This window comes from Agelaius phoeniceus, chromosome 11, assembly GCF_051311805.1.
Source record: "Agelaius phoeniceus isolate bAgePho1 chromosome 11, bAgePho1.hap1, whole genome shotgun sequence".
Lineage (NCBI taxonomy): Eukaryota > Metazoa > Chordata > Aves > Passeriformes > Icteridae > Agelaius > Agelaius phoeniceus.
Window position 1 is genome coordinate 14,695,705 of NC_135275.1, and position 27,455 is coordinate 14,723,159.

Sequence of the window (27,455 nt, forward strand, 5' to 3'; positions counted from 1 at the left end):
CTTTATGCTCAGCTGCCCAAGCAATTGCCTGCAAGTCAGAATGAGCAAGAGGGGCATGCAAAAGAAATGCTCCTCAGATTAGTTTTTCAGAGAACATCAACTCTGCACTGTATATGAATTAGGTATTTTCCTCTGCCCACACACACCTGGCAGCTCCAGCCACATGGCTGATCCAGTGGCTGAACTTAGGAAATTCAAAATGGCATTCCATAAATTGCACTCAAAATATTTTTTAAACTAATAATGGATGATTTTTTTTAATATGGTATACTATCAATTTCCAACTTACCTGATTCATTTAAGGACTACAGGATCAAGCTCTCAAAAAGTTAAGAAAGATTTTTAACTGCCAAGCTGTATGTGCTTGCAGCAAATCTTAAACAAGTGGCTTTTTCTTCCATCTTTACAAATACATTTTGTTAATAGCACAGCCCTTGAGTTGGCCCTGATTTGAGGTTAAACTGAACAGGACATGGAAAAATACCAGATATGACATGAGAAAATAGCAAACAGTGATGCTTCTTTTGCTGACAAAGTTACTTGGTGCTGTGGAGGATTGTTAGGTCTCACAAGGGGTCCCAGTGAAGTTAGGCAAGAAACTGCCAAACTCCACAGTTAACTGGAGGGGAGTATGGAGCATCTTTGGGAGCACAGTCCTGCTAAGCCAGTGGCAGCTAGGCATCAGAAATTCCATGGAAAGCTGAGACAGCCTAGGGAACAGCATCAGGAATATCAATTTTGGGTACAGAAGTAGCACATCTGGGACCAGTGGGGAAAATGCAGTTGTGGTGGGCTGCTCTCTTGGGATGGGACTGGTGCAGAGAAAGGGAGGGCAAAGTGTGGTGGAAAGAGAGGCCAGGAAGGAGTCAAAGGGATAATGAAGCTCCAAATAATGTGACTGCTGTTGTCACATGCTTGTGCTGGACTAAACCAAGCCCCTTTACTGACTACACCTTAGGAGCTGGGACTCCTTCCATGACTGCATGGAAGCAGATGTGCCTTCCCTGGCCCACAAGGGTAAAGAACAAAAGCCATTGGCAAACTCATGTTGTGCCCATTCTAGACCTGACAGCTACCCACTACTTCATAACACTTCTACAAAAATACTGAATTATGAAACACTCCAAAACACTCCTGTGGCTGGACTTTTTGCATCTCAGAATAACTATTTTAATTGAGCTCTCTCAAAGATGAAGTGAGAGTGGGTAAAAATTAGAATGATTTCTGTTTTACCTGATAGTGGTTTCTGAACATTTTTCCAGCTTTCATAGGCAGAAAACAATTTTAGCTTCTCAATCAGTGAAGACACTTGCAAGCTATGCTGAAAAACAAGAAAACAACTTTATGTAGGATCTGACATGAAAAGATCCTATAATGACACTCCAGCCATATTTTAAAATATGTGAATACTATTATGAAGTACTTTTCTGAGCAGAAATGTGTATCAACTGCATCAGAATGCTACTGCAAAAGAAATAGCACCAAAATAATATTAATATTGACACTGTCTTGGAAAACATTCTTTTTGTGCATCAAATACTCAGGGCTGCCTTTTCTTATATTCCAAGTAGAACTAGTAATTTTTAATCAATGAAGACCTTCTCATTCTTTAAAAATGCTTAAAAATAATCTTTAACACTTTTTTTATTGTTCTCTGTTCTCAAGTGCCTACTGGAAAACATTAAAATCCATTAAAGAGGAGCTTAACATTCAATATAGAAAAGTAGAAACATGAACAGCTGCAACAGAAATCTCTCCATCTAGAGGTATTTGGCAGAGACTTCTGAGACAAGTTATCTTCTTTCACATTCAGCACTCTTCTTTGAGGATGATTACTGTAAGACTCAAACCAAGCACTTCAGTTATCGGAGGGCTGCTCAAGTCACTGGGAATTAAGAGATGTCTGCAGTTAGAGAATTGGAACAGTGGAAAGGGAAGGGACTGACACTGGACGTCCCTCTTTGATCACACTGAGTGTCTGGGGGCCCACCTGGCATCCACAGAAAGCGAAGAGACCCTGAACATAAAAGGGAGTTGTCACTGCAAAGACAGGGAGAAATCAGCCACAAGAGACAACAAGCACCTTCACTGAGAACTGAAAGTGCTCCTAAACTCACACAAGAATCCTTTCACCAGACTCTGCCTCACTTTTATTTTATATACTTTCTTCTGTTCATGTTCAGTTTGGGTACAAACAACTTAAGAATTAAATTATTTTTAACTACTGGATATTTTTTCAGACTGCAACCAGTTTTTTTAACAAATGGAAACAATATGCTGACCAGGTGATTATAAATACAGCTTCTCATAATGAACAGTTCAGATCTGATAACAAAAAAGTAACAAAGTTAAAAAAAAAAAAAGAAAACATATATGACTACAAATGAACTAGAAATTCATTGACAATATGCATGAGTTCATGAAGAATGAATCCATCTAAAGGATTAGGGCAGCATTCTATTTGAAAAAGTAAATAATCATTCATTTATGAAAACATGATTAAATCTATTGATATTTATCCACACTGATTTTAATTAGCAACAATTAAATCTTAAAGTTGTCTGTAAATAAAATAAAAACAGAAAAACAAGCAGATATTGTAAATTTATCCCATGCTGTTGCCAGAAATATTAGGTAATTTAAAATTTTTTTATTATAAGGAAAATGAATTTAAACCCCACAGCATTTGTAACAGGACCGTCAAAACTTATAATTAATATTTTGATCAAATTTAACTGATATGGTCACTGCACTTCTAAAACACCAGTTGCATTATCCTTTATTTTCTATACAGATTTTCCACTTGCTGGCATTTTTAAAAAAATTACTACATTAATATTTATATTGAGCTACTTAATTATGAATGAGACATTTCAGAAATACCTTTTGAAGAATGCACTCCTAAACCAAGTGTATTAGACTTTTCCTTCTCTCTAAATATTCACTTAACATAAAGATCACTTATTTCTGAAATCACTGCTCATTTTTCTGTCTGCAGCCCTATCTTTGTTATTATCTACAGCCTTTAAACAAGCCAGAACTACTCAAAGTTGTATGGTTCATGTCTTAGTGAGAAGTAGGGGCATCATGAAACTAATCTCAGTGACCTACTGTTCTGAATTTATAATGTATGTGTGAAGGATCTGTAGTGAATGAGAGTCAGGAGCCAAACCCTCCTGCAGGACATTTACAACCAGTGTATCTCCCCTGTAACTCACACTCTGAGGCTTAGAGGATTAGAAGATAAAATTGAAGGAATACCATGGAGTATTTTTAAATTATTTTATCTATTATGTCATTCTCTAGAAAGCAAAATTATTGTAGCTATTCAAAAACCATGCAAGAGATGACTAATTTATATTTGGTAAGACTTATTTCTACAAGTTGCCAAATTGTCATTTTAGGACTGAGGATTTCACCATTGCCCAGTTTTTATTTATTATTGATTTTAAGTGAAGGAGATGCAAAGGAATACACTTCTTTTTCCTTGGGTCAAAGCACTTTCTTTAACTTTTGCTTCAAAGATCAGTTTCAGACTTGCCAAGAATCATGCACCTAGCAGAGCCCTCACATATTCTGCAGTTCTGTTATGCCTTATTACATCTCAGGAAAAACATCAGGACTAAATAAATGTGAGGAATTCTGATCTAAAAGTCACTGTACAGAAAGTTTTCACTTCTGAGACTGAAAAAAACATAGTTCATCTCTTTCAGGGACTACTACCACTATTCTGGCTTAAAATTTGTCATCAATGTAGTAGTTTTAAACTGATATTCATATGGACAAGGTAGCTTATCTGCTAATTTGCAGAGCATATTCTATGCAGACTCAGAAAACTGTGGTAGGTACCAAATTCATAACCAGGTGTCTCTTCCCAACTTCAGTGGAAGGTAAACTGACCAAAGTTTCCAAGCATTTGTGTTTGGACAAGTCATTCAGCTACAAAGCTGATCACTGTAAACACCTCTGTGAAACCAGCGAAATGTCAGTTTGTTTTTCATTCAGGCAGGAAAAATACTGCAAGTGACACTGCAATACATCTTTGCTCCTATATTGCTTAATTATAACTTACCAAATTTCATTACTACAAATGAAGACTAGAAATTACCTTTGCTATTAAGATTGGTAGCCACTAAAACCATTAAGTGAATGACATATTTGTCACGTAATTACTGAGGCAATGTTAAAAAGTGCTTCCATTATGCATCAAGTATTATTGTCTTTAATTATAGTAAGCTATTCTTAAAGGAGAGAACAGTCTGGAAATTGATAGTTGGGGTATTTTTCCTCTTTTCACCTTCCCTCTTCTCAGTCCCTCCAGAAAGTCTAAAATTCAAGAGTACTTAAAATCCAGAGAGTCTATAGAAAAAAAATCACCAGCAATTTGAAATGCAAGTCCTCAATTTTTTGCATAGTTATCAGATAACATACGACATCTTTGCAGAATACCATAGATTAGTAGCTTTCTCATTTTTCAGTCAGAGATCAAAATTATTTTTTTAGTGCCCTGAACCATGAACCATGAATGCTTGTCCAACTGGAAACACAGGCCTAACATATCAGTCAATGACAAATAATCAAGAAAGTAATTTATAAAGTTAAGCAACAATGAAAGATATTTATCTTTGAATAGATTCCTATCTGAATTTACCTTGTGATGTCTTGGTTTGTGCAGTGACTTTGATTGCTGGTTTCACCATGCTTCTTACATCAACAATAAAGTAGCAGTGTCCAAAGGGTCCCATATTCCTTCCATTCACCCAAGCCACTCAGGACTCTGCAAAAATATCTCCATTCTATGACAGCTTCTCATGTAAATTTCAATAAAACTTGGTGTTTATGTAGTCCCAGATTCCACCAATTGGTCCTTTGAAAGTAACAAGCAAAAAGAGTATTTCACAAACAGCAAATGCGAACAGACCTTCATGCTTTCTTAATCTAATTAGTACTAAGCACTGCTCTAAATCCAGGACAGACAGGGATGGACAGACTGACACAGACCTAAAACCCTTCATAGTCATGGTTAGTCCCTTATCTTAAAAGGCACTATTTACATAAGTATAAAAATGCAAGCTTCTGTTTGATATCCCAGTGTTGGAAAAGCAATGCTTATTTGAGTTTTTTTTATTCCAAAGTCATATCTGTGAAGCAAAATAAAGTGAATTTGCACATACTAGTAATTTGCATTGAAAAATGACACGAATACACTATTTTTGGCAGGGCACACAGGCTTAGACCCAGGACTGTTCATACACATAACTCACCATCATAGGCCCAAAGCCAGAGCTGATTTATGGTGGCTGGGACACGCCAGGGAGAGCAGTTCATCACTGATGAAGGGTTTTAGTATCTCCCAGACAAATGAATTCCACATATTAAATATTTAAAGCTGAGTTTGTAACACCACCATATATTTTCTCAAAATACAAGTTACCATAATAAATGAGCAGAAAGACCATTAATAAGCTATTGCAAGCCTACTGGCGCTCCATCGGGCGAAGCTTTTATGCACAACGCGCAGAATTAAGGGGAAAAATAACTCAAAACCGAGTCTTTCGCTTTATAAAAACTGGACCGCAAAACGCTTTGACACAAGACCGCGACACCTGCGGCTCCCCCTTCGCTGCGCAGCTACAGCGGCACGGCCGCGGATCCCCCGCCCCTCCGCCGGAGCCGGGGCTGCGATCGGGACGGGGATCGGGGATCGGGGTCGGGGTCAGGATCGGGGCCGGGGCCGCTGAGCCCGGGGCGCTCCGTCCCCGCCGGGTCTCACCTGGGTGAGGGCGGCGGGGCCGTTGAAGATGGCGGCGCGGGCGGCGCGGCCCCTGAGGGCCGGTACCGGCTCGGGGACAGCAGCGGCGGCGGCGGCTCCGGGGTGCGGGGGTGCCGGTGGCCCGTGGGGGCTGCGGGCCCGAGGTCTCCGGCCCCGCACCAAGACACTCACAAATGGCCGAGGCTGTGGCAGAGCCTGCGCTGGCCCCTCACAGGTGCCCCCAAGCGTGTGGGAAATGACGCCGTGTCGCCCAGTGCAAATGTCGTTGACATGTCAACTCATGAAACATATTTGTCCTTTCCCCTTTAAGGATGCATTACCATTTTTTTTTCTCTTTTGTTTTGTTTTGTTTTGTTTTCTGAGGGATGAAGGGTGAGTTACAGCAGCCACATCAAAGTCCTTGGTTTTTAAGGAATTACAGTGGCCTCGGAGGTCTGGCATTTTTCCCTGTGAGACGGAAGCGAGGACAGCCCCATTAGTTTAACATCACTGACAAGTACAAGCAAACACCTCCCGATGCCTTCAAAAACCTCTGGGAACAAGGTTATGGGGAACCAGTTTGATCTGGGGTTTTATAATGAGATATTAGTCGAAGAAGATCTTCCCTTGAAGTGACTGCTTTTTTGATCACAGCATTTCCTCATGAAACTTCGTAGCCTTTTCACAGAAAAGAACTGGAATATCGTTTTCTTCCTCAAAGCGTGTCTTAATGTTTCTATGAAGAGCAATTATTAAGAACCTTGTGACCCATCACGGCATAATGACATACATGAACTGAAGGGCTGAGACGCCATGGGACCCGCTGTGCTCAGCTCACCATTGCTCTGCTCACCATCCTCGTTTTTTGTCCTGAAGGTACCATCCTGATTTTGCCAAGGAAGGGAATGAGTTAAATCAGTTTTAGGATGTATTTGGCTTTCTCATTTTGCCTTAGGATTTTCAAAGAAATCCAATGTTGTTTTATCATACTCTGGATTACACTGATTAGAGTTCTTAGGTATTGGAGATAAGGAAAACAATAATACTAAAGCAGAGCTACAGGTTATTAAATGAAAACAGTTAATAGAACAAGGACAGAAGAGAGACGATGATAGGAAAAGAAAGGTTAAAAAACCATTGTGGAGTTCTGTAGCCAACAGAAACTACATAGTTCATTACATATGGTTCACCCTGAAGTCGTTTTGAAATTAATTACACATAGTACTGTATCTAAAAACCCTGCACCCTTTCTGACAGGAAAAGGCCTGAGTAGTTTAGAAATTCTGGTTAAAAACTGAGATTTGGGCTGAGGAACCTAAATTCAAAATGTTGTATGAAGCAGCCATCTGTGAGTGGAAGGTGTGAAGACCTGCCTGCCTTCTGGGGGCAAAACTGGGCTGCCCAAGTACTCTTTGCCAGCTGCCACTGGAAACTGGTTTTAGGCATACTGTGAGGGAAATTTCTTTCTCCTGTTTTTTTTTTTTTTTTTTTTTTTTTCCCCAGATTTACAGAAAAAACCTCCTATCTTGTGACCCAAAAATTGTAGGTAACGTAAGACTGACATGGAATCTTGTGTCATTAAATTTGGTCCATCCATAGTCTGAGCACATCATACTTCTGTATTCTGTTTTGGAATTATGCTAATGTGGGAAACATTGTAAAAATAGTGATGAGACAATCAAGGTGTTTGCTATGATTAATTCTTTGAGATTGCACCTGTAGGTTGGCTGCAGTTTATACCTGAGCTGCTGGGCTATGCACTTTTCTTTGGCTAAATATTTGAAGCCTCTGTGCAGTGTACAACTACTAGTACAGAGTGTTCAGCAAGTGCCTGGGCAATAATTTGGGAATAACTGTGAGAACTCAAATACATTTATCTTCACCCCTTACATGTTAGAACATATTTCAGTGAAGAGATTTCTATTGTGTCTTGGACTAGGAAAATGGAACACATGAACATCCCTTCTTCTCATAAATAACCCAAGCATAAGGTGTGGTTAGGTCTCCTGTCTTAAATTAAAATACTGAGAAGTTGGGAGCATCATGCTGGGAAATGAATTGATTTAATTTAGGAGAGTATTCAATGTGCATTAGATATCTGATGTGTGATATTAAACCCAGCCATTTTTGAAGGACCCCCACTGACACAGCTTGGGTTTATATTCATAGGAATAGTTCTGTATTTTCCTTCATCCTTTCCTGACTTAGCCTTATTACATATCATTGCTCACACTTGGAGCAGTCTCCCTTCCCTCTGTAAAGCTCCATTTCAGCTCTAATGACCATTTTCCAGTCTCTTCAGTACAGTACTCTTCTGAATTGGTTTGGTTTGTGCTTTTTTAAGACTGTCAGTTCATGTGGTCTGGAGATCTCTTGTCCTTCTGGTTCATACTGCATTTTGTAAAATGCTATGTTTTGTCTTGAGATCTGTATGTATTATAAATGCTATTTAAACTAAAAAAAGAAGATACCCAGGCATCCTATGAAATTTTCTGTGGTTCCTTCTTGCCATTCTTGATGTGCAGGGAAGGGAGACACGATGTGAGTTGCTGCCTGCCTAGCCTTCACTTGGTGACAGCTGCCATGGAGCCAAGGTGTGCTTGCCCCAGTGCCAGACCACTCTGCATTTCCTCTGAACATTCCTGCTCACCTTCCTAGGAGTATGTTTGACAAGATTACATCAGGCAGGGTAATTTAACTGCCTAGTCACCATTATATCCACAACTATTTGTGGCTCTCTGAACAATTTCCAACAGAATGCTTCCTCCTTCTTCACCCATGTACACGAGCTCTGAGGTTTTTCTCATTTTTATTTGTACCTTGGTCTTTTGATAGAATTACCGTTCAAATAAATAAAGAAGTGAAATTCATTAATTAGCAGGACTGTTTGATCTTCTAGAACAAAATAAATTCTGTGAGAGATGCATATAATCTCTCCATCATCTTAAGGCTTTGCTTTTAGAAAGATGGAGTAGCACCTTTGATTCAAAAAACAGCAGTTTGCAGAAGAGTCTTCTTGGGTAAATATGTTAAAATTGAGAATCAGTTTGCAACCTATTTTCCAAAGCCCCACAATAAGGTTCTTGAGGAACCCTTATTCCTCAAGAATAAGGATTTTTCTGTAAGAATCTTTATTTGAGGGTTGTGGATAGTTATGAAAAAACAGAGTTGGGCCAATTTTTGTGGTGTCTACTTCCAAGATTAGACTTTCATGAAGTTTCCTCTCACTGACGTATAGTCCTGATGCTCAAACACAGGAGGAGACTCCAGAAGGGTCATGGTCAAAGGGACTGACAAGGGGATAGACACAGCTGAGCAGGGATGGAAAAGTTGTAGAGACATTCCATCTGCATCTTTCTGTTCTTTACACCACACTGGACAGTGGTGAGTTGAGAGACAACTCTCCATCACCAGACTAATTCTGTTGACAAAGCATGGAAAAAATTGTAGTCTTTCTGTAAAATAAATGTGTTGGAGTGTAGTGCCACTCCAGAAAGCATTGAGTCCTCAGAGAGTAATACTTGAAACTGGCTGCTTAGGTCTTGTCTGGCTTTATAGGAATCCACCCATGTGACCAGTTGGCCACATTTCAGTTCAGAGCAGGCAATTAAAACTTTAAATCATGAAGATGTATTTAATGAGGATGCCTAACTAGTTAGCCAGCATTCATGGATGTAGAAAGACAATTAGCACAGGGTTAAAAAGATTATTCATTTATTCCTCTTTTATGTTTTGTTTGATTTATTTTGAGGCAACTGGTATCTGTTTCCAGATTAAAAAAATGTGGTCTCATCTGAAGAAAGTCAGTGAATTTCTGTAACTGAAAGATCCATCAGCTTTATGCAGTGTATGTGCTAATCCCCTTCTTTCCCTCAGGATAGTTCATTAAAGCTATATAATAACAAGGAAAGCATACAGGAAAAGGGAAAACCTGCCATGGTTTGCCTTAGTATTGAAGCAACCTGTGCTTAAGTTTGGCAAGTTATGCTGGAGTAGAAAAAAATTTGCAGGTTCTCTTTGCACCTGCTACTGTGCTTTACAGGAGTTAGTCTTCACACACCCCAAACTATGCCAATGTATTGGTTGTTTAATTTCAGCTTTGCAGTGTAGAAGGATATTTTTTGTAATGCCTTTTGTAGTTCGGTCATGCTTCTTTGATTCAGAGAATTTTTGAATAGGATTAAAGAAAAACAGCCTCTGGATGACTGGTGGGAACTTGAAATAGCATAACCACTCTTCTCTGTCCAGTAAATCCATTAAATGATAAACTATTGATTTTTATAACACAATTAAGGTGCCAATGATTTCTTAAGAAATCGTTGTACATTTTCTGTATTATGCACTCAGCACATTATCTATTGTGAATTGGAGGGAAGTGTTCTCAGTCTGGAGTGAAACAATCTTCAAGCTGTTCTCAGAATGAAACCATCTCCACACCAGTCCAGTGCTGCACAGAGTTTTGCCTCTGAAATGGACCAATGGTCTTTATCCCATTGATTGCAGTGTGTATATACAAAAAATGTAACCACTGTAATTTACTATTATTGGGACCTTCTTAAGGCAGATAGTTTACAGTACCTAAAAATTTTAGTAACTTGCCCAGACAAGAATAAAAATTGGAATTTTAGGAGCAGCATCATGATCCAGTGTTAAAATGGATGGCTGTCTGGACTCACAGAGGAATTTCTTCATCTCTCCATCACATAGTTTGTACAGAGAGCAAGAATGCCATGGAGTATTTCCTTTGAAGCAGCATAAAATATTAGAAAGAAGGATATTGGTTTCAATGGGTCAAAATGGAATCTTCTATTCTGACATTTCCTGTGTTCTTTTGTGCTGAGATGGGATAAACACAGCCTTTATTTGTTCTGATAACTGTGGGGCTTATTTTCCTTTCTCTCCACCTTTGATTTTATATTTACTGACAAGAAAAAAAAAAGAAGTCAATATATAGTTTGATGTTGCTCATCCAACTTGTCAGATTTTTGTGTAGTGTTTTGATACTTCTTTTTCATTCAATTATTGTTCACATTGTTAGGGTTTAAGGTTTCTCATAGTAGGCACTTCATATAAATGCCTCTGTTGTATTATCTTTTAAATTAATTTTTTAAAATTAATTTTTTTTTCAGAAATACAAGCGCTTTCAAATAAAATTCTTTGCACATTTGGAATAGAAATAAACATACAAATACAAATTTTGAGAAATAAAGAGCATCTGCAGTTTTCAATGAATTTCTTTGGACTGAGTCACTGGATTCCATGCAACATTCTTAATTTTGGCTTTTACAAAATTGTCCTCTGGAAAAAAAGTCTTCACAAAGACAGATGTTCATGTAGATTTGTGTCCCGAGTTCCTCCTGTCTAACAATCTCAACTTCCTCTGTCTCTCATAACTCCCTTAAGACACCAATCTCACTTGTTTTTCCTTTTTTTTTTCATATGTTTTCACATTTCTACATCCCTGGCCATTTATCTTGTATCTTGACCAGTTTCTGCGTTCCTAAAACTCCTCCTGCAGTGCAGAGTTCCCAGATGTCCAAGCTCCTTTCTGTGTTTTTTCTGCTCAGCAGCCAGGAAGGGAAGTCTGTGCTGTGGTGTGTCCAACAGGGGCTGTGCTGAGTGGACAGCCAGGGAGTGCCTGTCAGCCTGGCTGCTGCCAAAGCCCATGAGTAGTGACTTCATTTCTTCCCACCTTTCACTAATGGCAGCATCAATAACATCTGTTCTGCATCCTGCTGTGGATTCTCAACAACCTTTCAGGAGCTTAATGTCTTAGGATATTCCATATGAAGTAAGACTAAAAAATGTCACCAATTTCGAGAGGAAGATTTGGAGTACTTGACCTAATGCCTTACATTTCTGTGTTATACAATGTATTGTGAAAGTTCACTGTCTTTGGTCTTTTGTTCATATCTTTGATCTGAAATGTAAATCAATATTTACTGTGTTTTGACTGAGTAGCTGGTTGTCAAAACCTCCAAGGCTGGTGGAGGTTAAAGCTGTTTTCCTCTTTCAGATACAGCCAGCTTTTATTTTCTGTTGTAAGCAGATGGAAAAGGAGGGGAGCCATGCCTTAGATAATTTTGTGGTAGGTTCATTTTAAACAACTTAAATGTTCCTGTATATTTCTTAGAGGGAGCTGACAAATTCTTCTGTCATGAGGGGAGCATGAACACTTTTAAACCTACCAAAATGAATATGATATTCCTTTTGTACATTTATATTCTTGCTTGGTACTACTACAAAGACTTGGTAGTAGGCAATGTGACATAAATGCATTGCTCCCTTCCAAAGCATGAATTCTGTATGACTTTAACTGATTCCTCTTAAAGTATAAAATGTGAATTATCTGACTTTCATTTTAAATTAATGAACCAAATTTTGGGGGTTGCCTGTGGAGCAGCAGCCAACCTCACAGAGGCTAGTTTGTGGAATGGTACATTTATTTACTTCTTACCAGGATGTATTGCTAAAAGCAATACATGTCTGTGAAAGCACACAGTGCTTTTGTGTGCACTGATGATCTGAGCTTTCACAGAACTCTGCTAATATAGTTTGAATGCTTTCATCATTAGATCTTATGAATAAAGCCAGATGCAAAGTAAGTGTAGACTAATAGGCTTTAGAGAATTGCAAAATAGAGAAAGTTTTTCAGTCTCTTCAATTTATGTCATGTTACCCTCAGCTTCTGGAGAAGTTTGGGCTACGAATCAAACTGGCATAATTAGGAGTCCTGCACACCAGTGCCACCATGATGATGTGAAACTGTTCGTTGGCTCAGTTTTTCATGAATGCCATGAATGTCATGAATCTGGGAGAAGAGATCACATTTTTGTCTTCTTCCTTCCCTGACTGAACTTTCTGTTCTTTTTGGAGCTTACTGCTAGAGGTGGAGCTTTGTGCCACAGGCTGCTGTAGACTATACTGCACCTTGGTACAACATGAGTCTAAAACAGGGCAGCCTGGGGAGGTTCTGTGCCCTGGGATGGCTCCTGAGATAAATAGGGATACTCATGATGGAATTTGGTTCAGCTTGCCAAACATTGGCACTGGTGTCACATTAACCACTAATAGAGGTTTGGGTTATGAGAAATGAAGGTGAACTGTGCTGGATAAAATCTACAGCACCTGGCACTTTTGCAAACAATCTTTCAGTAACTTGTCCTTTTGGCCACTGCTCAGCACTGATTTGATGGAATACATTGAGGATAAATCTATAGGGACCTCGTAGATAAGATAACTTATTTTCTATATAGGAAAATGCAATTGGACTTCTCTAGCAGGACTGCAGTTGTGTATGTGATCTGGCATTTCCTAGGGAGATTGGGGATGCTTTTATCTGTGCACTGACTGCAAGAGCACTGAGCACAGAGACAGATCTGAATATGGGCACTGCCCTGGAAAATTGACCTTGGGCACACCCGGGCACACTCCGGCACACCCGGGCACACTCAGACACACTCCTGCACACCCGGGCACACTCCTGCACACCCAGGCACACCCGGGCACACCCAGGCACGCCCGGGCACACTCCTGCACACCCGGGCACACTCAGGCACACTCCTGCACACCCGGGCACACTCCTGCACACCCGGGCACACCTGGGCACACTCCTGCACACCAGGGCACACCCGGGCACACTCAGACACACTCCTGCACACCCAGGCACACCCGGGCACACTCCTGCACACCCGGGCACACCCAGGCACGCCCGGGCACACCCAGGCACACTCCTGCACACTCAGGCACACCCAGGCACACTCCTGCACACTCAGGCACACCCGGGCACACTCCTGCACACCCGGGCACACTCAGACACACTCCTGCACACCCGGGCACACCCAGGCACGCCCGGGCACACCCAGGCACACTCAGGCACGCCCGGGCACACCCAGGCACACCCGGGCACACCCGGGCACACTCAGACACACTCCTGCACACCCGGGCACACTCAGGCACACCCGGGCACACTCCTGCACACCCGGGCACACTCCTGCACACCCGGGCACACCCGGGCACACTCAGACACACTCCTGCACACCCGGGCACACCCAGGCACGCCCGGGCACACCCAGGCACACTCCTGCACACTCAGGCACACCCGGGCACACTCAGGCACACCCGGGCACACTCCTGCACACCCGGGCACACCCGGGCACACTCCTGCACACCCGGGCACACCCGGGCACACTCAGGCACACTCCTGCACACCCGGGCACACTCAGACACACTCCTGCACATCCGGGCACGCCCGGGCACACCCAGGCACACCCGGGCACACTCCTGCACACCCGGGCACACCTGGGCACACTCATGCACACCCGGGCACACTCAGACACACTCCTGCACACCCGGGCACACCCAGGCACGCCCGGGCACACCCAGGCACACTCAGGCACGCTCAGGCACACCCGGGCACACTCAGGCACACCCGGGCACGCCCAGGCACACCCGGGCACGCTCAGGCACACCCAGGCACACCCAGGCACGCCCGGGCACACTCCTGCACACCCGGGCACGCCCGGGCACACTCAGGCACACCCGGGCACACCCAGGCACACCCAGGCACGCCCGGGCACACTCCTGCACACCCGGGCACACCCAGGCACACCCGGGCACACCCGGGCACACCCGGGCACACTCAGACACACTCCTGCACACCCGGGCACACTCAGGCACACCCGGGCACACTCCTGCACACCCGGGCACACCCGGGCACACTCCTGCACACCCGGGCACACCTGGGCACACTCATGCACACCCGGGCACACTCAGGCACACCCGGGCACACTCAGACACACTCATGCACACCCGGGCACACTCCTGCACACCCGGGCACACTCAGGCACACCCGGGCACACCCAGGCACACCCAGGCACGCCCGGGCACACTCCTGCACACCCGGGCACACCCGGGCACACTCAGGCACACCCGGGCACACTCCTGCACACCCAGGCACACCCGGGCACACTCAGACACACTCCTGCACACCCGGGCACACTCAGACACACTCATGCACACCCGGGCACACTCCTGCACACCAGGGCACACCCGGGCACACCCGGGCACACCCGGGCACACTCCTGCACACCCGGGCACACCCAGGCACGCCCGGGCACACCCAGGCACGCCCGGGCACACTCCTGCACACCCGGGCACACCCGGGCACACTCAGGCACACTCCTGCACACCCGGGCACACCCAGGCACGCCCGGGCACACCCGGGCACACTCAGGCACACCCGGGCACACTCAGACACACTCATGCACACCCGGGCACACTCCTGCACACCAGGGCACACCCGGGCACACCCAGGCACACCCGGGCACACTCCTGCACACCCGGGCACATGTGAAATATACAGATGAAAGAGCTCTCGGCAGGAGTCAGCTAGGAAGAAGTGGATGAACTTAAGGCCTGGAGTAGAGAAAATCAGATGAAATTCACTGCTGTGTGGTGCAAGGTCATGCATTTGGAGACGAGTAAGTTGCAAGCTTGTGTATGGGAAATGACTGAGGAAGCAAAAGTGCTGAAGCTAAAGAGCAGTGTTGGCAAAAGGACAAATGAGCATAAAGCAATCATAAATACAATTAAATCTGGAAACTAGAAGGACATTTTTAGTTGTTGATTAAGTAAAATTCTGGAACAGTTTTCCCATGAGAATTGTAAGGGCAAAGAAAAATTAAATTAACAGAGGGGAGATTTAGATAATATGTTAGGAAGAAATTATTTGCTAAGAAGGTGGTGACAAACTGGATCAGGTTACCCAGAGAAATTGTGGATACCCCATCCGTTGGAGTGTTCAAGACCAGTTTGATAGAGACCTGAGCAACCTGGCCTGGTGGAAGGGTGTCTCTCCATGGCAGGGGAGTTGGAAGAAGAAGATTTTTAAGGTCCCTTCCAACCTAAACCATTCTATGATTCTGTGATACCAAGTTCTACTTATTCCTCAAACCTTACATGTAGCTTCTTCTGCTAATTCTTTATTTAATATAAGTAAAACAAACTTAAGAACTTTTTTTCACAAAGGCACCCTGAGACATGCGGTGACAAGTTTGTGGGACATCTGTTTGGACTGAGGAGGAGTTGGATATTTGAGAGTAATTGATTAATGGATTCACTGTGCTTCTTGTAGTTGTGCCACCACTGCAAAATGAGAGTGAAGGGCGAAAAATGCTTTGCATCTGTCAAGGCCAGCGTGCCAGTGTGTGGAGATCACAGCAGGGAGAACAGGACTAGCCAGTACAAAATGTTTCTTTGCTCTTGTATCCTTTTAAAAGATTCTTTTCATGTTTTAGTCCCGTGCAAAGAGCCAGACCCTCATTTGTGGCTCTATATGAAGGTGACTTAATGTCCATCTTTATGCCACAAGTACCCTGAAGCTTCTACCAGCTTCTGCTGCACTTCTGGAGAAAGCTCTCCTCCCTTCATTTCTCTGCCAGTGTCTGTAGAGGCTGTGCTGACAGCTTAGGGCTGAAGCACGTTTGGGATGCTTTGGAAATGTTCATTTTCTTGCCAGTGAGTGGCTAATGGGCTTTGGGGCTGCTTGAAGCCATTAGAACAGTGAATGGCAGCTGGCGAGCAAGGCGGGATCAGGCTCAGTGGGGAGAGGGATCTTTTTGTATAGCCCTGGGTGATTGAGAGGAGAATGAGGCCTCTGTCTCCTGTGGCTTCTCTGCAAGGTCCTGCAAATCCAACAGCATTTTCCCATAAGGATGAGTAGGAATGCTTTGGGGGAGGACTCTGAGGTTCAGGCAACAAAGTCAACTGTCTTTCAGGCCATATTTTGGTTGTGTGGGGGGCATTGGCACTGACTTGAAATGTGAAGGAGGTCCCTGTAAAGAGCTACAGAAATGAGGCATTTTGCACTGGGTTTCCTGCTGTGATCCCTATACTCTGGCACTGCAGCCATGGCAGATGCATGACATTTTGTTCCCTCATTTTCACTCAGTGGCTGTGATATCCACTACATCAGACACTGAGTACCTATTATGCACACTCTCAAATCCACTCAGTTCTTTCTCTCAGGAAATATGTTGTAGAGATTCTGGCTTCTTTGGGATATTTTTTTTGTTTCTTGGTGCAGGATATCTACCTTTTCATTGTTTAAATCACTGACAAGCTAATCCACAACTTTACGCGTTTCTTTTATTAACTTCTGTTGTACATGTTATGTGTTCCATGGTGTCCCCTGCAATCTGCTCTCAGTGACTTTATCAGAGATCTGTGACCTTCTGGATGTGCTGGGGAGGATCCTTCACACTCTGGTCCACAACAGAGAAGGACTCAAAGGAAATGGGAGTTTGATGTGTTCTATGTTCTGTGTCACTAGCTCCTGATTTGCTCACTGTATTTCCCAAATCCTGCTCTCAGCACCACTTACAAGCTACATCGTTTCAATATATGCCCCTACTATTCTCCTAGAGCTTATGCCCCAATTATATTCATTGTGTATTGGTGTTTGTCTTTCAGACAAACAACTAATTCTTTTCCTACTTATGCATAATGATTTTAAATAAACAAACACACAAACACAAACCAAAAAAACATGTCTTATTTTCTAAGTTTAATTTTCATTTTTGCATCTTAACTCGCAAAGGTAACAGGCAGTGAAAATTTGGTACTTAACTGCCCCCCCATAGTCTACTTTTAGAGGATTATTGCCAACACTTGTTTTGCAGATGTATGCTGATGATTTGCAGAAGCCTCTGTTTTCATGACTGCTACATCTGAGTGGCTATCAGTACATGAATTACACATTTTGTGTACTAGCAATGTATTAATTTCACACTAGAATCTGTAAAGATATTATATTTACAGATAAAACATAATTTCTCACACCTCCAAAAATGAACATTAATTCTTTTCACTTCAGAAAGAATGTGAAAGGACTTGTTGCATTTCATAAGAAGAAAAATGAATCTGGCTCCTATATGGAAGACCTAGTCCATTAACATACCAGTATAGTCTTACAATTTTTTTCATGATTCTATATTAATATAGAACTCTGCAATGTGAATTTTTTCTCTATGGAAATATGGGATGTATTTACTTAAGCAAATCTGGTCCCCAGAGCTCCCTGCTGCATCACATCATCCCTTTAGATTGGGTTCTTCCAGGTGGTAATACTTGCATAACTGTAAAATATTCTGATATTTTATAATTTGTCTCAAGTTGAGGATGAACTGTAATTCATCTTGTTTGATGAGAAGCTTTATGAGAAGGATGCATTTGCATAAATATACCATTGCCATTTTACTACATCCCACTAGGTTTTTCCTTTTCTTAAACAATGAGCTGAAGTGACAAAAGTGATATATCTATTGAATTGCATTCCATGATAGCACATGACACATTTCTGACACTTGAATCCTTTCTTATAAGCCACTCATCCTATAATGTGAGTGTATGACTGAGTGCTGGTCAAATGGCTTCCCCAGTGCTCTGCATTTTTAAAGCTTTGAGATTTTGATTTCTGCTTTCAGGCAGCTCTTCTCTCCACTGTAATAAGTAGCACTCATTGCCCTGTTTAGCTAGTATGGCTAATCAACTATTAACAAGAATGATTTTAAGTTATTTCGGTAGAGTACAAGCTTTGAGTTTGATTTATATTAATTTTTTGGGGCATACAATTCCCAGTGTGTCCCAGCTGTTTGAACAGCTCCCTGAAGTCTCTGAATCTTCACTTTATATTGCAAATCTAAAAATATTAATGTAAGTACAAATTGAAAGCATCCAAATGTCCAGAATGGACCTGGTGGTTTGCTGTTTATCACTTTCTAACTTGAACAATCTGTTTAGGGATCAGAACAGCAGTGATATCTTTGATTTAAATGATCAGTGACCCTCAGTGGATATCCACTAAAGGGTTCCTGGAGTGGGCAAGTTGCAATGATCTAGACAAAAGATAGATTTTTTTTTTTCTGGTAAATGGTAACTATGGTAATGGGGGTTGGTTTGTCAAAGAAAAGACTTTGTTCTCATGGCCAAATTTATTTGTAAAAATATCTTCCTTGCAAACAGATAAATTAATCTCTGTCCTTGCTGGTTGTGATACTCCATGGCAGAAAGCATCCATCATATCTTTGCTACAGCCAGCAGTGTGTGCTTCATTGAATGGTAGACTAAGCCCATTAGACCTTTATACTTTTTCTTTGGCTAATTTACCCAGCAAATTTCATTATCAAATATACATTGCAGTAGCACCTCCTGGAAACTATTACCTCCTTGTCGCTTGTTGACACATTTATAAGTGCATAAAGACCTTTCAGTAAGTCAGAATCTTTTCAGGGAAATGGAATTTATTTAATGTGATGTTTATATGAGCATGGAGATAGAGAGCTCCATGTATTAATCAGTTCATTGCTGCTGTTGCTTCAAAAATAATTAATCTGTCAGATGAATGTTTTCTACTCATGAAATCAAATGCTCCTTTCTCTTTTTTTTTTTTTTTTTCCTGAGGTGTCTGTCTCTAGTATAAACATAGATATCATTTTCTACAACACTTGACAAGGCAACCTTCATTCTGTTCATGCACCTCTGGTATATCCCTTATTAGATATTTGCACTTGCTTTTTGGTTTAACGAAATCACACTCCTTAAATTTCATTTCTCCCAGCAAAAGCTTTGAGATTAAGGTCTATTCTATGCACATTTCTTACAAAGATGTCACACTTTGTGCAGAAAGCTGCTTCAAATGCAGAAACAGTTTCTTGGCCCTGCTGATTTTAGTGTAATAGTGTGTGTCTTTCCACACCAGAAAAGGTGTCCATATGGATTTCCAGAAGCTCTGGTGGTGATTCTACAGTTAGGGTCTGCACTTTGTTTAAATGAAGACCAGCATTTATCTTATACAGAAAATGCAGTGATAATTTATCTGGATACTCATTAAAATAAATCCATCATTTTTTTGGGAATTAACATGAAATGAAAATGGATTTTTAATAATATTTAGTGTCTAGTTTCAGACTTTTTTTGCCAGGCAAAATACTCTGAACTTCTCAAGCTCATGAAATTAATGATTTTATACTTCTTGAATTTTTGTTTAGAATAAATGATGATTTTCCACTTTTTGGAAAATGATTTGCACTTGTGCTTGTTGAAACATAAAGATGCTGAGGATGTTATTTGGTAATATCCTCTTCTATAAAGAAGGTCCCTCTTTCCTCATTGCTGGTAATCTACTGCTCTTGTTGCTGTTAAAGCAGGAGGTGGCTCTCAGCTGGTGTTCTGGAGAAGGAAGGGTCTACATGAAGAGTGGTGATTGGAGGACAGGTGAAGAAGGAATGGTTGTCCCTTAAATATAAGGGGGAAAATCCAGATAAAAATAGTTTGTCTTTTGTAGACATGAGGTTTGGAGACCCTGGAAAAGTTGAGTGAAGCTTCTCCAGAGAAGAGGGATACAGCTGAAAAATAATTCAACATTCTGTTAATTGAGTGGGTATTAAATACAGGACAAAGCAGCTCTTTCTTCTCATAATTTCATGTTTCTAATGACACAGAGTGTTCTGCTGGAGGTCTCTCAGAGTAAGAAAAATATACACTAATTCTCATCAGAAAAGATAGTGCCTGAGTGAAGACATGCACGTACAGAAGTAGGTTAAGGAAATGTCTGCTGTTAAGGATTTTCATTTTCACTGGAGGGATTTAATATTGGGATATTGTGTAAATTATTCTCTATGTATGTGTTTAACTTATATAGATAAAAAATAACTTAGATGAAATGAAACAAAAAGAACCTACATTTTTAAAGTGAACAAATTTTCTCTGATAATGTACTTTAGAAACACCTATGACCTACAGCATATTTAATATTCAATACTGTCCTAATACTCACTGGCATTAATAATTCTATCACTACTCTGTGTAAAATAATGTTAGGGTTCTCATTTCATTTATATTAATAACACTAATTGTACTAGTATAAATGTATATATTAAAATGATTCATGAGTCTGTGTTGAGATGAGTAGGTTTTTGTTGGATTAAGTTAAAAAGGGCTATAGAATTAATTTCATTGGAGTAAGGTCATGGCACTGTCGTTATAAAACTGCTTAAGAAAACTAATTGCTGGGTGATACCTGGGTGAAGTTATGAACAGTTTTGAGGAAAATAGTGTCCTGGAAATCTCACTGAGGGTCCACAGTATTTACAGAATATAAGCCCTGTGAAAGGACAATGCCTCTGATGGTGGGCAAAGCTTTGTTCACATTTTAGGCTGCTAAATGACACATGCATGAATGAGTCCCCTCAGCTCAGGAATGCTGTTGGACACAGTGCCCATGCAGCTCTCTGTGGGTGTTTCTTCCTTCCCTGCACAAAGCTCTGTCCCTCTGGGGGAGTCTTGCCTCAACACATCTTGACTTTGACTCATCACAGTGTTTTATGCAGCTAAAAATCTGGTTCCAGCTATCCTTTATGCAGCTGCCTTGGCTTACTAGCCAGTACTTCTTGAGTATTTAAGAAGATTTTACAGGTTTTGAGGGGAAGAGGAGGGGGCCTGACACAGCTGGCAGCTTTGCTGGCTGTGTGTCACAGGAGTGGCGCTCGCCTGTGTCTGTGCCAGGCCTCCCTGGCATCGGCTCTTTGGTCACCACATTCTCATGGCTCTTTGTGGCCACTTAGTCAAACAGAACTTTGAGCAATTACTAAAGTGAAGAATGCAAATGTTCTCTACAATTCAGGATTCAGTCTTGCTTCCATAACTATCAGTGGGAAATTTCCTACTGAAATGAATTTAGCTGATTGTATGTGAAACATTTTCTGTACTCTGGAAATGCTGAGCTTTAATAAGAATTATTTTTTTAAATCCTGGCCACTTTTTTTTCTATTGATTTCCAAGTTAAATAGATAGAAAATAGATATTTTTATCCAATGTAGTACAAAGAGTGTGAGGGTGTGGAGAAATATTCAAAAACACACTTTCCACCACTTTCATTTATCACTACTAGGGCTTTGTAATGGGATGTAATTTTACATTTTTATTCAAAGTGTTTTTAATCTATATTTTTAAAATCTCAAAGTGAATACATAAATTAATCAGCTCCTGTAATCCATTCATGTGTGACTGCTATGTTCACTGAAGGTCTCTGGAAAAATTGAATCACTTTATTCAACATCCAATCCTACATTAGATATTAGTAATTCCAGAATGTTTCACTCCCTTAAATTGTACTCTTAACTGGGTATGTTTGTCATTCTCACTCTTTTTGTGGTGTCACCAAAGCCTGCACATCTACAGTCCTATATTTGAGAATAATAGATGTCATTAAATGTGTAGAGGATTGTTTCTGTTGGTCATTATTTTTGCAGATTGGGTTGCCTGTAATGTCTTGCAGAAGAACTTAATGATTCTTCTCCTCTAATTCTGCTCTTTGAGCAATCCAACATAGAATTTCCCTTTCTTACATGTGATCCTTTGCAGATTGCTTTATCAACAATCCTCCTGCCTGTTCCATTGCCTCAATTCATCCTCGAGTTGTTCCAAGCCTTCCTCTCTGCAAGATGGAAAGCTGAGGTGAGTACAAGTGGGTCTGGCAGGAAGTCATGTCACATCTTGCTGGGGCAGGGAAAATCTCCTAAGAAAAAATTTGCATTTGGATGTTGGCTAATTGACATATGCTACAGCTGCAGAGCAGTGGGGTCTACCTGGCTGTCAGGGAGAAGAAGAGGAGAGCAGCTGACACCTCTAGAGCTTTATCCAAGCTGTCCACATATGCTGACAGGCAGCAGTGACATATGCTTTTTTGCTGTCAAAATTCAGGCTTTCCTCTACAATTATAATGCTAAAAAATATGTATTATACACTCAGGTTCTGGGTGCCAGTTCTGTGATTCAGTGTGGCGAATGAGAGATGAAGATCAATAAGAGTTTGACTTTTGTTTATTGTCATTTCTATGGGAGAAAATGATTTATTTAAATGTCAGAAACTCAAATTTACGCATGTCTTTAGAGATGAAAAATGGAACCAAACTACATGTCCTCTTTGCTCTACTAGAAATTGATGAAATAAAATTGCAAAATAGCCCTCATCACCACCAGAGAAATTATTAATAACTGGTTAGACCAAGAGTAGAGATGTGATTGGATGGCAAGGAGTTCAAATTTTGTTCTCAGGCTTGAGAGTTAACATTAAATTCAGCAGGGTTGCATATTTTTACTGAAATTTGGGAGTTCTGACACTGCTAATGGTTTGAATAGTTTTTTACTCATTACTACTGTAATTTTAATATAATTTCATTAATTGAATTGCTAAATGCAATGGTACTAATTCCTCATGACACCTGTTCTCCAGAAACTGAAATTAAAGTTAAAATCAGAAAAGTGTGAGTAGGTTCAATTCTTATTAAAGTACCAGCCATAGAAAATAGGGATGGATGGGGCTGAAATAAGGAGGTGTAGAGCTGGAACTGAAGGACAGTAACACAAGAGGACATTCTTAGCTGCTGTGGGGAAGCAAATGGTTCTGGCTGAAGACTTTCAAAAAGGGCATAAAGATATTCCTCCCACCCAGACCTCAGTGCTTGTTCCACCACGCAACTGCTCTCAAGCAGCTAAGAAAATCTTCCTGCACTGAAACTTTTCCTGTCTTTCTCTAGTTACAAGATCTCTGGTTACAATGCAGAGACAAGAAATCTTGCTGCATTTTCTCCAGTTTATTAACTGAGGTGTCCCTCTAGGGAACTTCACATGCCTTGTGGTAGCTGTAATCAGGAGGTCTCCTTTGGTGTACCTCACAGGGACAGTCAAGAGTCTGCTTGCAATCCAAAACATGTCCTGTGTGGTCTACCAAACCTTCTGGAGAGGATTTCTAGAGAAGAGGGAGCACTAATTGGCTATTCATAGTTTCTGACATTAGACTTTCCCATGTTGTTTTTCCACACTAACCTGGACAGCTGCTTAGCTGCTTTGGTACAGCTTCAGGAGGCTCTTAGTGGAGAGTAGTTTTGTACTGTGTGCTGTGGAGGAATACATCCCATGCAGGTAGCTTGGTGTGCAGCTGCAGGTTGAGCTCTGGGTGACAGGAGCCCCAGGCAAGAGGCTGACAACCGTGACTGGACACTCAGAGACACAACAGGAGCTGATGACCCCAGACTTTTGTGTGCTCAGACTGTAAGAGTATAAAATCTATGGCTTCTTTTGTTCAGGGTCCCTCCTTGGAGGCACCCAGCTTGAGCTCAAGGTGTTATTTTGTTGTTGCAGCATGATTAAATTATTTTAAAATTGAGATATCTGAGGCTCTGCTATGGGAAACCTTGTGTTGAGCAGAAAGGGAAACTTTCTGCTCAACTCTGTCTGACTATGTGACTGTAGGGTTTGTAGCTCTTTAGGGGCCTCAGTCCCAGCTCAGGTAGTGTGATTGTGGCTGCCAGAGTGGCTCCAGGACTGACAGACAGGGAAGTTTCCTTCACAGTGGTTGAGCATGTGTCAGTCAGAAGCATATATTGATTCAAACCCTTCCAGTGCTCAGTGATCTACCTGCTGGTCTCTCATAGACAAAGTTGTAGATGCATGCAAGAAAACTTAAACTTAGTTACTAAGACATGGCTCTGATGATTTTTAATTTCATGCCTGATACACAGAGCAAAAAGCAAACTGTTTTGGCTGAAAATCACTTCTTCTATGTCTGCTCTCTGAGCAAGGTCAGAGTGTTGTTCCACCTCATGAGTGCATTTACATCTCTCAGATTGAGAATGTCAGAATTGGGCAATATGTAGGAAATGTTGGTTGGCATTGGGTCAGATGGTGATACAATTCCAATCCTTTGGTTTGCCTCACATGTCCACCTATATAACATAAAACAATGGTAGCCAGAAAAAAAGGACTTGAAATAACTCAAATGGAGAGAAGATAAGGAATATGTGCGAGATACATAATGCAAGAAATAATTCTTTTTGTGGAGAAATGTATGTGCTGTGTTGACTACAATTAAAATAGCACCTGCCCAGATGCAAACTGGACATAGCTATGTTTGCATATGTGTGTGTCTATATACAGTAATAGAAAGAGAAAAATAATGTAGAGCTTGCAAGTGAGTAAATTGATGGGTACATGGATTTCAGCTTTTGGGTTTTAGGAAAGTACATAGAGCACCTGCTAACAGAGAACTGGGAAAATATAGATGGAGAGATACTAGAGGATAGAGGCAAGATTTTGCTGCTTTAATACAAGTCTCCATCTGGCCAGTATTACTGTGTGCCTGAATACTTAATACTACTTATAAAAATTGTGATTTTAGTTATCTTCTGGCTAGTTCTCTGTTCTCTTCCCTCTTTGGAATTTGGCAGAAGGTCCATTTACATGAAACAGTAATTTGTATCCCTGAAGACTGAGCATTTCAGGCAAAACTGCATGTTCTGCAAAGCCAGCTTTGGCAATATCATGCTCCTTGGCCAAGCCCTTTGCCTTTGGTTGGCTAACCCTACACCAGGATCACAGAGCTGATTTCCTCAGCCAGCTGAGTTTCATTCATTGGTGCTACAGGGAACAGTGCTACCAGCACCCTTCCCTGGTCCTGGCACTTCTCTGCTTTGGGCAGCTGGTGTTGATGTAGTGATATTTGGATATTTGAGTAGCCACAAATATTGGAGAGGAGTTAAAAGCAGCAGCAGTGCTCAACTCTGAAACCTCCTTTTGCTGTTGTTAAGAGGTAACTATGGTAACTTTTTGCTACAGTGCCTCCGTCTGGGTGATAAAGATAGACAAATCTTGGGCACCAAAATTTCATTCCATTTTAGAGATGATTTGCAGAGTTCAATGTGAACCACTGAGTCATTCAAAAATCATTGAGAGGGTGTTCTAGTTTTGCATCAGCAGCAGGCTCTCAGGCTGTAACATCCAAGCTTGTCATTCTAGCTTCTAGAGCCATTACTGATTGATCCCTGTATTGTTTCTCCCTGGAGTTTCTGATTCACTCTTTAGTTACAGACGAGATTTTATTAAAGGCTGTTTTTCTTGCTGAGGAGTTTTTATTAAAGGTTGTTTTTCTTGCTCCCTCTAAAGGAAAGTCCTTCCAAAGACAGGATTGTTGGCACATATGAATTGTGTAATGCTGAACTGATAGATGAGCTGTCATCAGGGTACAAACCTGTGACTGTTAGAACAAAGGTTGGCAAATTCAAATGGGAAATAAAGTCATTTTTTTTTAAAAGCAAGGGAAATTAATAATTGAAACAACTCACCTATGGATCCAGTCAGGAACAGATGTCTTCCTAAAAGCTGTGCCCCAGTTCAACAAGATGTTATTGAGCTCCATGCAGTAATCCACTGGTGAAATTCTCTAGGCTACATTTGGCAGAGGTCAAGAGCAGAGGATTCAATGGTATCTGCTGAATCAATAAAGCAAAACCAAATTGCCTCTGAAGGAGCAGCAAACAGCTTTTCTCTGTAGATCAGGTGTTAAAGCAGAGAAATGTAGCATTTGACAAGTGTGCTGTATATAGTAATTAAATAGCTTCTATGCTTATTTTCAACTTTCTACTCCCTCTTCTCAACTGCATTTTTTATCCTATATTTTCTCCCTTCATTTTCTCCTTTTTTATCACTTTCTATTCCAGAGCTTTCAAATTGGAGCTGAACTTTTGAACCATACATGGAGTTTGTTTGTGTTTAATCACCAGCACACACTGTAGTGCTCCATCACATGACAATTTTAGAGCAGACATCCCAAAATTCCAATATAAGGATGGAATGGACAACCTTTAGGATTGAAACTGTTTAAAATACCATAGAAAAAGAAATTATAGCAACAAATCATAATGATTCAACTCATTAACTGGTGGCAGCCCAGGGCATGTGCTAGCAATTGCAGCATTTGTGTCAAAGGGAGGTGGGCTGAGTTTGAACTGCTGGCTGCAGTTCAGATGAATTTCACTTTGTGAGTGAGGTCCTCTCTTCCTGCAGGGAATGGGAACTGTTACCTTCTGCTGGAGCCTTGGCTTCTACTGACCAAAACACCGTTCAGCCTGCATGAGTGTAGACTATTGCAGGTGCTCAAGCAGTAGGACCTCATTTACATGTTGCTATTTTCTGGTGTGAACGTAGCAACAAACTTGGGGGGTCTCTGCAGGGCATTCTGCTATGAGCTTTATGCATTGCCAGTGTGTGTTTTCTTCTGCTTGTTTGTATCCATTCTTCTGTTGTCTCACATGACAAACCAGTCTGTAAGCTGCTCTGAGACAGCAGGTACTGTCTTTCTGTTCTGTCTTTTTAATATACAGGACTTGTAATGCCTGACTGTGAGTCCTAAGTGTTATGATTGTAATTTCAATAACACTTCAGTTACTTTGGCAGTGATTAACTGGGCCAGGCTATTGATACCAAGTTAACCACATTCGCATCCTGAATCTTTCAAACAGCAAGTTGCAGCATAATGGCCTGAAATTTCCCTGTCTGAAAATAATTTATCAGTATTAAATGTATTTTTTAATTAAATGTGATAATTTCTTTCAGGCATTTTAAAGACTTCCAGTTTCCCAGTTATTAACCTTGCTGCTCTATTTTTATGTATATAATAATTATTTATGATATATTATTTGTAATAGGCTTATTTACTTTTTATGGCAGTCAGAGCACCATAGATCCCATCTTATTATACAGCCCTTATTCCACTGGCATGGGAATGTGTATAGTTCTCAGGTGGAAACAGCTATTGCTGTCATCTAATCTGAATTACAAGTGACTTCTGTCTTTGAGTCTATCTCCAA

General features: G+C 41.2%; 1 protein-coding gene across 11 annotated transcripts in view; it reads right to left on the reverse strand.

The window, feature by feature from the left end:
• The window catches only part of CFAP20DC (CFAP20 domain containing), an 87,894-nt gene extending 61,615 nt beyond the window's left edge, over positions 1-26,279 (reverse strand). For 5 of the 11 annotated variants that reach the window (XR_013183869.1, XR_013183868.1, XM_077184584.1 and 2 more), the window contains exons 1-3: positions 5,774-6,052; positions 4,652-4,867; positions 1,234-1,321 (exon numbers count right to left, since the gene is read on the reverse strand). Coding sequence is in view for 7 of the 11 variants with exons in the window: in XM_077184584.1 (XP_077040699.1) it covers positions 1,234-1,269 (36 nt within the window). In the remaining 4 variants the exon portion in view is untranslated. Of the gene's footprint in view, positions 1-1,233; positions 1,322-4,651; positions 4,868-5,264; positions 5,345-5,434; positions 5,586-5,773; positions 6,057-25,931 lie in introns of those variants that run through there. The other 6 variants (XM_077184581.1, XM_077184585.1, XM_077184582.1 and 3 more) reach the window with 6 other exon arrangements.
• Positions 26,280-27,455: the final 1,176 nt, after the last annotated feature.